Source organism: Anneissia japonica, unplaced genomic scaffold, assembly GCF_011630105.1.
Source record: "Anneissia japonica isolate Jap-2015-1 unplaced genomic scaffold, ASM1163010v1 scaffold3251_len166973_cov107, whole genome shotgun sequence".
NCBI lineage: Eukaryota > Metazoa > Echinodermata > Crinoidea > Comatulida > Comatulidae > Anneissia > Anneissia japonica.
In genome coordinates, this window is record NW_022689362.1 from 144397 (window position 1) to 157698 (window position 13302).

Here is a 13302-nt window from a genome sequence, read left to right on the forward strand (position 1 = left end):
TGAGAACACTATAAAGAAATAGAAGCCAAAAGATACCATTATTTCATGAAAAAATTGCCTGAAGCCCGCAGGGCTGAAGGCAATTTTTGATGTAATAATTGTTCCTAAGGAAAAATAACTTGTAATTGTAAGTCATTGACCTCCATAGCCCTTCTATGGCCTGTTATAATCAAACTGCTCATTGTAGAGCAGTTGCTATAGGCCCTATATCATAAATCCATCAGTGCTGGTTGCTGGTCGGTTGCTTTAGTGATGACTGTGCATGTTTATTAGCTATGCGTATTAGAATGATTTCTTTGTAGTATACACACTGACACTCTTCGCAGAGCACTTCGCGATACTTGACAATACAAAGAAAATAAATAAATTGATTGTGGTTAATGAAGTTTATTGGGGGTTATTATACTGTAGGCCTAACCTCCTGGTAGACATTTGCTTAATACGGTAGATTAAAATGAATTGTAAACATTATTATGAATTATTTCAGCGTTGCCTTATTTTTTCAGTTCTTTTATAAGTCAATTACCTTGTTATCTCATATCCATTATGCCTTTTTAGGCCATGCCTAGGATGATCTAGGCTTCATTTGTGTTAACTAGTGAATTAGAGTGAGATTTGTTTGGTTCGTTGTGTGCATTCATAGCTTGGGCTAGCAACAAAATATTCCATCTCATGTACCATGTATGTACTGTATGTAAAATCACCCCAGCTTTGAGTTTTTTTGCACACGCGGTGCAAAAAATCGGAGCACTATGTGATCGGTCAGGAAAATGAAAATCAGTGGCGCAGCTACGGGCAGTGCAGCCAGTGCAAAGCAGTGGGGCCCAGGGCTATTAGGGGCCCATTTAATAATAGACCTAAAAATTATAATTTAAAATAATTTCCAACTTAATTTTGAAGAAAAAAATAATATTAATTCGGTTTTCAGAGCAGTAATTATTGATTTGTGTTGATTTAAACATGGAGGTATTATTGAGAAGGAGATCACTCGGCAACAGATCCCTTTGACGCGACAAACCAATGTTTTCCCCGCCTTTGGATCACGCACTGGCGTATTACCCTATAATTCACATTTTTTCGTTAGCAACAACTTGGCAACGACATTCATTTATATGCTTCAGCAGAGCAGTTGTGCAATAAAGCGTTTGATTTTAACCCATTAAATATCTTTATAATGAACAATGTTCCCCTGATTGGATTTTTTCGGACTTTTGGTATGTTATTTTTTGTATATTTCAGGAACAGATTCCGTAAAATATTTATGTTAAAATTACTTCTGTGTTCATTATAATTTTGTCTAAAGATTGATTGCTAAGACAGCCTAAAACTGAAAATTACTCTGATTTTGGATTGAATTTTCGAATAGTTAACCCTCGTTAACCCTAAAATGACTTAGTTTATTATAATCCTCCATCACTCCTTAATAATATCTGTTAAAATTAGAATTAGCAAATTTTGTCCAATTTATGAAAATTGAAGTTGAAATATACTATACTTTTAAAGGTCATGTAAATGTTCCATTAAATTCAAAACTTTTTTTGGTGGAAAATATTAATATGTTTGATATTTTATGAGAGATAAATAAAATGTACAGTATCAGCTTTAAAATGGAAACGATTGTGCAGCCATAGTGATTGACAGTATGTAGTGCGCATCGAGAAAAGAAGGTGCTCTCCATTTCGCCATGTTCAATTTTTTGGTAAACTATGCCTGCTGAAGATTTGATGGCGGGGAACACATCAGACTTCAAAGGCATCGCGCAAACGTTCTTCACGCGCTGCGGCAGCTTTGATCTTGGTTCATTTGCAAAGCGCTGCGTGCGCGTAGCTTTTTCGAGTGGTCTCCTTCTCAATAATACCTCCATGGTTTAAATTAAGTAGTGTATTCAAGGGGACCCCAGCTGGCCCAACCCCCTATTTTTTTCAATATTATAAAAAAAATGGGGAAAAAAGGAAATTATATTCATTATATTATAAATCTGAGAGTGCTATTTAAGGCAATCTAGAGGTGCTATAGTCATAAATTTTCTTAGCTCAGCCCCAAACATTATGGGGCTGTTGTGGTCTTCATGCATCACCAGTGAAAATCCCTCACTGGCCTTTCTATTTCAAATTCCCTGCTGAGAGCAAACATGCCCAATTTAAATAGTTACAAATCCGATTATCATTAACATTTATTACTAACCTAGGCCTTTAAGTGTAGGGAGTGGAAAAGCAATTCTTATGATGAATTTTTTGAGAACTTTATGGAATTCCCCTATCACATCAAAGGGTCCGGCAATTAATCTTGCATTGGGGTCCTTTCACACCTAGCAACGCCGCTGAGGAAAATTCAGTGCAAATAAAAGTGGCTTATAATACAGAATAGGCTAGAGCCTTGCCTAGGATGAACTACATTGATATGTGAAAATCTGAGAAAAATTGAAGTGAAAAGTGAATTTGCAATCAGTATTAACTATGTTGATTTTCTCAAGGTAGGCCTAGTATTATAATCATTTAACATAGAATATAACTAAATTCCATTGAGATGTTGCAAATACATTACACTTCTCTTGATTCATCGCCCAGGATCCAGTGGCTGAATCTTGGGTTCGAGTGCGAGAAAACTAAAACTAGGCCTAAACTGGTGACATCATTACACAAAAATATACACCTTTCTTGGCGGATAGGTTCTTGATCCTGATAAAGAAAGCTCTCTATTATTAATTTTCAGTAGAAACACACCCTTAGTTCAATAGACCGAGTTTGTCACCAAAGATAATGTCATCACAATTTTGCCAAGTGGGTACTGAAGTTGTTTACATCACCAAAGTCTTATGCTAATGCATTTAGCTGAGCCGAAAGTGGTGTATATTAAATCGTCCAAAAGTGTAATGAAGTTAGCGATACTTTTTTTAACAGTGTATACATTTTGAGTGATTCATAGATTCATGAGATTAAGGTTGATTGGATTTACATCCATTCAGACTAAAAGTATGAAGTGTTTTGACAGGCCTTCTAGGGGACCTTAAAATAATTATTAGCTTTTAATTTAAAGTTAGAATAAGAAAATATTTTCAACAATTAACATACCACTGTAGATAAAAAAATAAATATAATGATTTATAACGTTAATATCTGTATATCATAATTATTAGCTTTTAATTTAAAGTTAGAATAATAAAATATTTTCTTCAACAATTTACATACCACTGCAGATTAAAAAAATATCCTATTCTTATATTGTATGCAACGTTGGGTTGGCAGTAAATTTAAGGTATATTAAGAAAAACTGGACTGTTTAGAAGTATGTCATTGCAAATTAATTTATTAACTTTTTACAGTATACTACTGTAACAATACTTTTTTAACAAATTGTAGTGTGATAATTGTATTTTTTTGTGTAGGTTAATGAGAAGTTGGACAAAATTCGCCAAACAATTGGAAACCAAGTGTACAAGTCCCATGTCTACAAGAAATATTTTGCTGTCGAGAACAAACTCTCAGATTCAGATGAAAATATTGTTCAAATCAAGAAAGTTATTCTTGAAATGAAGGAGAAGATGAAGCGACCTATCCCACTCAAGTGGCTAGATTTGTTGATTGGGATCCAGGAATTAAGTGAAGAAAACGTGACTCTCCCTTTGAAGCAGGTATGTAATCCTAATGTCATGTTCTAGGTATACAGTAGACACTCTTCCTTGGGAACACCCCTATCTATAGGGGTCATCCCTAATTATGAATGAATATATATTTTAGCGCTACAGCCAACCTCTATTATGCGGACACACCAGGGATGGAACATTTCCTGAATAGGCCAAGTGGTCAATATAAGGAGACATTATTAAGCAATTATTGCCAAATTTTAAGGGTATGGATCATTCACTGCTTCAATTTTGTTCATATAGCGCCACTGTAGGATCATTGGTTACGTTAGCTTAAACTGACATCACGCTAAAGGGGAAAAATTGTAATGACCTATAACTTCATAAAAAAAATGCCAAAAAAACGATTTTAAGGTTGATTCTATTACTAGTGACATATCTTTCTGTACGCCAACACGAATTGAAATACAGTTGGGCGAAAAAAAATTGGCATCGTTCGCCAAAATGGCGAAAGCAAATTTTCATAGAAACAAACTTAATCTTCGTCTAGGATAGGCCAAGGCTAGGCTCCTAAATAATTACCATCTCCAGTAGCGAAGATATCGCCTCGCTAAGCAATCCCGTTTTCACCACATGTGCAGTACAGATTTACAGACACTGTCAAGTAAAAGTGGAAAATGCCAAACAGATAGATTGTTCTGTGCGTGCGTATGGACAATGCATACATGGGCAGTTTTGAAGAAAACACTCTGATCTTTCATTTCATTTTCAGTTCATTTTATTCGAAATTCATTTTGTATAAAAAATTTCAAAGATAAAATACACAATAAAGTAACTCAAAGGTCAAACTTATTTCCATTGTGGTCCTTAAAAATTAATTCAAAATAGGATTTCATAACAAAAGTCAAAATACTCACAAAAAAGTACAAAAGAACAAAACCATCACCACTCTACCCAACGACCATTACCATAATTATTGCCTCTGATTAACTGCTTTTTTTAGATGATCTTTTACTTTTCTTTTGAATTGTTAGACTGATGAAGACTGTATTGTACTTGTTAATGAATTCCAAATAATTGTTGTTGAGGATCATTGCCGGCACATGGCACGCTAAAAAGTATCATTCCCACGCTAAAGAGAATGATAAAATGATATTATTTCTTCTGCGATTTTGTTATGTAAAACATAGTTATTTACTACTTAAAATAATACCGAAAGGTCCACTGATTAATCTCGGATAAGAAAGTATAATACATATTCCAAGTATTGAAATGCACGCCATTGTGATGGGATTCAATATTTCGACATTAACTATGTCATCATCAGGAATGAAAAAATTATCCATATTATCAACCTATTATGCACTAGTACCAAGAGTGTTTAACCAATCAAAACATTACCTCTAGTAGGTGACATAGCAGTGATTTAAACAAAAGATCAAAGCATTCTTAAATCATTTTAAGACTGTTCTTCTTACCACCAACTGGTCACAAAGGAATATGACATAAATAAGCAAGAAATTCATTTATGGAATCATTTTTAAATTTGGCTGAAGCATTTTTAATGTGGCAAAACAATTTAAAACCTTTCGCAATTTTGGCGAAAGAAAATTTGACCCTACCATATGAGTGTAGTATCTTTCTAGTTAAATCTCTTTAAAGGCATTTTCTATAGTGTCTGAAATAACTTGACATTTGCTTCAGACCTTGAATTAAAAGGCGCGCAATCACTCCGGCGCTCCTCAAAATTATGCAAGGAGAGCAATCAATGGCGCGCCTGTACTAGACTGTGATTAGATGAACTCTCTTTTTCTATGCACAGCTACCAAAGTCAATTTTGATGTGAAATAAATGGTAGGAAACTACCACAAGACAAACTTATTATTAATTAACATATTAAATATTTATTATACAGTAGAACCTTGTTTTTACGTACTCCAGTTATACGAACCCTCGGTTTGGTGTAGACTTAGGCCTACGCCTCGTATCGTCGCTGGGCGTCGAACATCATCAAAATCCAAAAAATATTCAAAACAAACGGCCTTTTTCAGAGCCACCATAAGTAAAAAGAGATTTTTTACTTTCTGTCTGCTTATTATTTGAATACTATAACAATAAACAAACCATATGTAAAGTATTTTCATTAAACATTGATTGAGTCAATACTGTTATAATCTAAAACCATGTGAACTGAGCGAGATAACAACTACATATAGTGCTCAAAATAATTGCTTTCCTCCTTAGCTTCGTGTAGAAAACTCATCTGATCGAATTTTCTCTACATGATGCTGGGTAGGCATAATTTCGTACATGAACGCTAATTGACTGGCTCGCCCAGTGTAGTGCACGTGCTTGTAGTTTCACGTACACGAACACTAATTGGTTGGCTCGCCCAGTGCAGTACACATGGTTTTAGTTTGTCTCACAGGCCCAGACAACACCACAGCCCTGTTGATTAGAATAGGCATGAAGGGGAATTCCCGAGTTTTACATTTATCATATAGGTAATCTTCAAATATTTTCATGTTCTTCTGTTAAATAAAAGGTATAAAGTGATGAATTAAACACTAGATGGTTTTATTTGAACATTTTATTATGAACACTTTCTGTGGAAAGTGGACCCTTTGGCTTATATGAACTCCGATACTCTGGAGAACATTGTAAATATCTACGAATATAAATTTTTCATTATTAAAGTCAAACTAAAATGACATATTCTAGTAGCTTTTAAAATGTCATAAAACAACAAAGAATTATATGATAAACATATCGGTGACTTTCCTTTTATTTTTAGATAACGTGTTTTTCTGAAAAACGAGTTTTAAATCACCTATTTTTATGAATTCTGTATCACTAAGCTCCACCTTCTGATGATGATTTATCCGACAATAAAATACAGGGTTAAGCCTAGCTGCTGTTTTGATTTTCGTGATAATGCTAGTTTTAGGAGGGAATTGCTGCATGTTTGACGTAGGCCTCATGCATAGTACAACGTCGTCTTCAAGTGTCGGTCATTCAAAAATAATGCGAGTCGAGTAAAAAGAGTACAAATATTTCTAGCTCATCACTTACATTTGAAAAGTTAGCAATTGTTTAATGATTGAAATACATACTGCTGTACTAAGTTAAATTACTTTTATTAATAAAACAGTAAAATTATACATAAACACAAAAGTCAATCCTGCTTCGTGGCCCGCTTCGTGGTTTAGTTTTGATTCGTAAATAAGATGCGAACCAATTCGGGGACTCCCCATGTGCTTTTATTTGCCGTCCGTTTCGATCATGTGTTCTCCAGTACCAATTTCGAGGCCTGTAATAAAGTGAGTATCACACAGTTTGTATATCAACATAATAACGACCAAAATAATAAATTTAGCTTTTTATTGTATTTGATAACATGAAAAACAACCAGGAAATTTACATTGTGACGTGATGATCGCCGAATCGGCTTTGTTTACTATCATCATCGAAGACGTAGGCCGTGTACAATACATCAAATTTCAGCTTTGCACGTTACATTGTAATGTAAAAATTTTGCAAAATATGCTTTAATATACAGACTGTAAGCTAATTTAGACGTAAGCAATGTCTATTATTACTAATAATATTAACCATCGTACGCTGACAAGTGTTCGTGCTGTTACTCTGCTTAGGCCTAGTCCGTCGGGCCTAGAGTAGGACATATTTAGTATAGTACTCAAAATTTGTTAGTGTTGCCCAATCGATTTGTTTTTCTAACAATGCCTGGTCTTCAATTCTTTGTTTTCCAAATTCGCTTACTAGTGGCTCAGATTAATAAAGCTGCTCCATTTCTTTCTTCCCTTTTTAGATCAGTACTTCACAACTGAACCTCTTTCATATGTCGCGCTATACGATGTTTGTATTACATAAACAGGATGGCTGTGATTATTATACCGAGTCTACGTCATCAGCTCTACTCACACTTCAGTGAACATCTCCAGTAGGCGGGGCTTATACTAATATTTTAAACCGTCATTTTTAATATTTATAAATCAAAAATCTAATATTTTAGTACCACTCATTAGTTAAACATATGTAATACTTCAATAATCAGCAACTTAGAAAGCATCATTTTAATTGGACTTTAAATGCAGACCTTTTCCAGTTTTTGGGCGGTTTCATTAGTTAAACATATGTAATACTTCAATAATCAGCAACTTAGAAAGCATCATTTTAATTGGACTTTAAATGCAGACTTTTTCCAGTTTTTGGGCAGTTTGTCTAAACCTCCCCCACGCTACGGGCCTGCATACGTTTTAGGTCAAAGGTCACCACAAATATTTTTTGTTAGTATTTTTGTTTCATTTTCTTTCAGAACATTTACTAATTTAAATAAATGATTACTTTTAATAATAATGATTACATTTTTGTATTTGTTATGGAGGAAATTCCGAAATAAAAGTTGATTGATTACTAAGCAGACAGTTTTTTCCATTTCGTGATAGCTTTGATGATTTCAAAATGAAAATTGTCAGTGTCACAATATAGTGCTAAAATTACTGTAATGGCCATTGACCAAATTTTGTCGCTAAAAAACAGCTCTCTTCAATATCTGATCAAGGTCTGTTGCTTAATACATCTGAGGTGACACTGTTGCTACTGGCTGCATACATTGCTCTCCTAAAATTTATAAATTTGCTAGTACCAAATTCTTATTTTAATTTTTTGATTCAGTGTATTGTATTAAAACTGAATCCTGATGATGTCTTTTGTATGTACAGTACAGATATGTTGTTCCAGTTCGATATTTCTTTTGTTTTGGAAGCAATTTTGCTAGGCCCTGTCTAATCAAGTACCAGGAATGTTGACTTATTTTCCTACTCTCTGGAAGCCTTATTAGACCTACCAACCTATGGTAAACATTAGGTCTGTACCTAGACACATTACAAACTGAACAGTAAACATGAGAGAAGTGCTTCTACTTTTAAGGAAACCATCCAAATCATGGATCACTTTATCTGAATATCAAGTTATGAAAAAATATGGTATTTATAAGATCTGTTTACCAACAAATGGGTGTAAATACTAACAATCTGAAATTCCTGACAACGGGGGCCAAGTTTGTCTTTAATTATAAACCCACCAAACATCTGAATATTAGACTATGGAATGCAAGATCCTTGACAAACAAATGCACAGCTGTCACAGACTTTGTGTTGGATCATCATTTTGATATCTGCGATATCTGAAACCTGAATGACTGATGCTTTCTCAGGAATTCTGACATCAGCACTTATTGGTTTTAAGCTAATACATAAACCTTTTAAGACCAGGAGAGGTGACGGTATCAGCTGCATTTCCAAAGGGTCCTTTCACTAAAACATGTTCGTGATGAAAACTCTGTCTCCGTATTGTGATTCTCTTTCCATGTTGTGATGGTGTATCGGCCACAATCGTCATCAGTTCCTGTCTTCCTGGATGAATTCTCAATGCTGGTTGAAAAACTCACCGTGTATACATACCGACTAGTTATTCTTGATTATTTCAATCTTCATATGGAAAAAAGATGACAACCGTAATGCATGTTTGTTCAAAATATTCCTTGACTCTGCCAACCTGCAACAGCACATAGTGTCATCAACCCATAAGTATGCCACACTCTTGATTTGGTAATAACGTTCTTGTTTTCTCACCATGCACTGATCATCTGTACTATATCTATGCCACGGCCTTCTCCTCTGCGAAGGGTGATTACCAGTTGCTATCTCAGGAGAATCAATGGTGACCGATTCGTAACTGATGTTCAAGAAACATTTGAGTGCATACTGGCTCAGAATCATGTACGCTCCTGTACAAAATTATACCATTACCGTTCGTCCAAACACAAAGTGGTACAATGAGAAACTCCACAACGCCAAGCTCTTGAAATGCAAGTGCCTTTGTAGCTGATTATCAGACTTTCCTGACACACTGACGAACAACTATCAGTCAGTTGAGCAAGTAAAGGCAGCATATTACAGGCACAAAGTAGCTGAATGTGGATCGAATGAGTTGTTTTCTCTAATCAGGAACAACTTCTTAGATCAGGATAAGAAGCTGTTGCCTTTGACCAAAGGGCCAGAAATTTTTTTAACAGACACTTCATTGACAGTATTACCAAGATCCGTTTGGAGTTGGATGACTCAACATCAGATGATGACCATTTGAGTCTTGACCAGTGTCTGCAGTGAGCAGTCATTGTAGGCTTGGACTTTTGTGACACCAGAAGAAGTCATGAAGACTATAGCTGACTCTCCTTGCAAATCAAGTTTTCTTGACCCGCTGCCGGCTTGGCTTTTCAAGTAATGTAGCAATACTCTCTGTCCGGCCATAACTGCAATCATTAACACCTCCCTCGGTCTGTATCTGTGTCGGAACATCATCTCCAGTGGTGCTCTCTTGTGGTGTACCCATGGTTTGGTCCTTGGGCCTGTTCTTTTCAATCTGCACATGGGTCCGCTGGGTTATCCCATCAACCAACAAACTGCAGTATGCCACATATGCAGAGGACACACATATTTATGTATCCATGCAGCATGACTCGCTCACAAGAATAGAGGACTGTCTGCAAGACATTAAAATGTGGATGAAAGCAAATAAGATTAAGCTGAACAACAGCAAGACTGACTTCATCACATTCTCATCCAAAACTTGGTTTCATCCACCTGTGTTAGGAGAGCTTTTGCTGTGGCAGCTCTAACAGAATTCCATACCAATCTCCATCAGACAGTGTGCAGGAGCAGATTTAGAGGGGGGCCCTGAGCTGGCCCTTTCCCCCTCCCCCCTTTTGGAAAGAAAAGGAAAAGAAAGAAAGGAAAGGAAGAAATTATTATTCTTGGGCATCTAGAAAACAAACATTTTCAGGGGGCCCACACTTGGTGGTATTATCTTGATCAGCTCCATTTTCGGCCCCCCCCCTTTCGCCGCCGACACATGAATGGAGTTGTTTGCGTCCTAGTAAAGCGGTGTTTTTTTTATATATTCCTATTAAATGTTCAGTTTGTTTAGTTTATGAGGGTCCATTGATTCAAGGAATTCCTTGATAGGAAAATAACATTGGGAGTTGCAGTGATGACTTCATGATTGACTTGTAAAAACTTTATATACACTCAACTACATGCATTTAACATTAGTAGAGTATACATGTTATTCTTGTATTTTTTTACAACGAACCTAAAATATATCAAGCCAAGTGTCCACTATGTGAAAATTATTGAACTCAGAGGGATAAGAAAATAACATTGGGAGTTGCCGTGATGACTTCACAATTGACTTGTAAAAACTTTATATACACTCATTGAACATGCATTTAACATTAGTAGAGCATACATGTTTTATAATCAATCGTAAAATCACCAATATTTTACTGTTAAGATGTAATGTGTCCTTGAAATTTAGAAAATTTTTACGTGGAATGTCCTGGAATAGTGCTGGAAATTTGCTTATTTAAAAACGTACAAACCCTCATTGGTGTCTCATGTACTCTATAGTTTAGGTCTAACTAGCTGCACTAACACTGTTACCAGAACTATCTGGTAAGATCAGTGTGCACAACACACTGCAATTAATGCATTTCCAGGAATCTAGGAAATATATTTTCTCTGGGGAACAAATTTTAAAAACAAATTTCTCATCAACGGCGGTGGAAGTGGGGGCCAGGAGGGCTGTAGGCCCCCTCCACTTCTCTTATACACATCTTCTCAATGGGGCACCTGTTTCCAGCACCAGTGACAAGCATTTTAAAAATGCTGCAATGTAATTATTATATTAATATTATTATTATATGGTGCATAGAGACCTTGTTTATTTGCACCTTATAAATTGACCTATTAATATTATACAATATAGATTTTTTTTATCATTTCTAAAGGAACATTAAAAGTCCCCTTTATCAGTTGAGCAACCAGATGTTGATTGACGTCTGTATACACGTATCTATAATTTTCCTTGAAACTTGCCCTCGAGCATGAAGGAAAAAAAGAATGGAATCGCCTGTCTTGCGTGGATTCTGTATTTAGGCATAGGGTGGAGGTATGCACACTTTATGAAGCGATGCTTTTAGTTCTCTATATGTTAACCATGGAGACATCAGTGTAACTTGAGTACATAAGTGTACATAACTATAGAGTAAACCTTTAAACTAGCGTAATATAACCACATTTAGATTTTATCTTTAACGACAACAATAAGATACTTAATTAGAAATTGAGAAAACAGACAAAATTGTATTCAACATTAATTCTGAGAGTGCCATTTCTGGCCATCTAGAGGTGCATTTTTTCTTAGCTCAGCTCCAACTGCTGCTATAGTATGCACACTGACACTCTTGTGCTCTTCAATGCAACAAATAAATAGGTTGTGGTTGAGGAATACCTGCTTATTAGGTAAACGTCTAATGCCTTGTACATTAGTCAAAAAGATGAAACTATCATGCAAACACTATGATGAATTATTTCAGTATGCTTTGTCTTTCCAGTTCTTTTAAGATCAGTCACATAGTTATCTCATAACCATATGCCTTTGTAGGCTTAGACCTGGTGGTGTCGCGGCTTCATTTGTTTTAACCACATCATAGAACAAGATTAGTTAGAGTAGGTTGTTTTTGCGCGTTCAGAACTTGGCAAAATGTTTTTATTGCAGTGCAAAACAAGAGCTTTTAACTTTTTGCTAAAAACACCTGAAACAACATTAATTAGGAAAGTTATGTTGAAATGAATGTAATGGCATTTCAACTGACGTATCATCTCACTAATCCACATTTTCTATTTTTATGAAGGTTGAAAAAATGGCAAGGGAATGTGGAATTTCAGATGATGAGACAATTGATGTTGCAATCAAATACTTAAGTGATGTTGGTGAAATCATGTATCACCCAAAAGAGAAAGCATTAAGGGACATAGTGGTGATTCAACCAATGGAGATTGTTGAGTATATCAAGCCTGTGTTCACCATCATAAAGCCAGAACAGTGGGTAAGTTAGTATATTTCTAGAATCATTTTTAAAAGTATAAAAAGATGTCCAGCATTGTAGTTTTTAAACTACTTAAGGGAACAGTGTCCCCAAAATTGACATTTTTTTGGAAAACATACATATACATTACTTGAATTTTTTAAACCAGTAATTTTTTCATCATAAATACATGTTTTACAATTGATGACAAAAAAAGGAGAAATATTGTAGTACCTGCGATAACGATAGGCCTAGCGTAGATCGGATCAGTTTAAAAGCAATATATTATAAAATATGAACTGAAAATTTATACTGAATCTTGTCTCTTATTCTGAATTCTTACTCCATAAAAGCATATATAACAGTACACACATTGTAAATATAGTTATTTAGTTTATAGATGGGATATTGACAGTAAAAAGAATTTCCAACATCAATAATGCACATGCATAATGTAGAGTGCCATGTATGTACAGAATTTGTTTATACCCCATGCATACACACATGTATTTACTAAATCCACAACACCTGAAGATAGGCCTACAGTGATTGGTATACTATTTTTTTGTTTTTATGTTCGTCCATCCATCTGCCCAAATAGTAGTACATTTTCAACTTGCTAAAATCTATAAGCACGAGTGTTGGCAGGCCACAACCCACACAAAAATTTCTAAACAACTTTGGCCGAGCTCACCCAGTAAAGGTACGTAGTAGTAAGCTGAGGCCTAGCCCTACTACTATATTACTAGCCTTTGTCACACACACACAC

The 13302-nt window shown here is 35.3% G+C and overlaps 1 protein-coding gene across 1 annotated transcript in view; it reads left to right on the forward strand.

Moving 5' to 3' along the window:
• Positions 1 to 960: 960 nt before the first annotated feature.
• The window catches only part of LOC117124695, a gene marked incomplete at its 3' end in the record, with an annotated part of 20075 nt that continues 7733 nt past the window's right edge, over positions 961 to 13302 (forward strand). Inside the window, exons 1-3 of the mRNA XM_033271032.1 lie at positions 961 to 966; positions 3386 to 3631; positions 12360 to 12554. Coding sequence (XP_033126923.1) covers positions 961 to 966; positions 3386 to 3631; positions 12360 to 12554 — 447 coding nt within the window. The remainder of the gene's footprint in view (positions 967 to 3385; positions 3632 to 12359; positions 12555 to 13302) is intronic.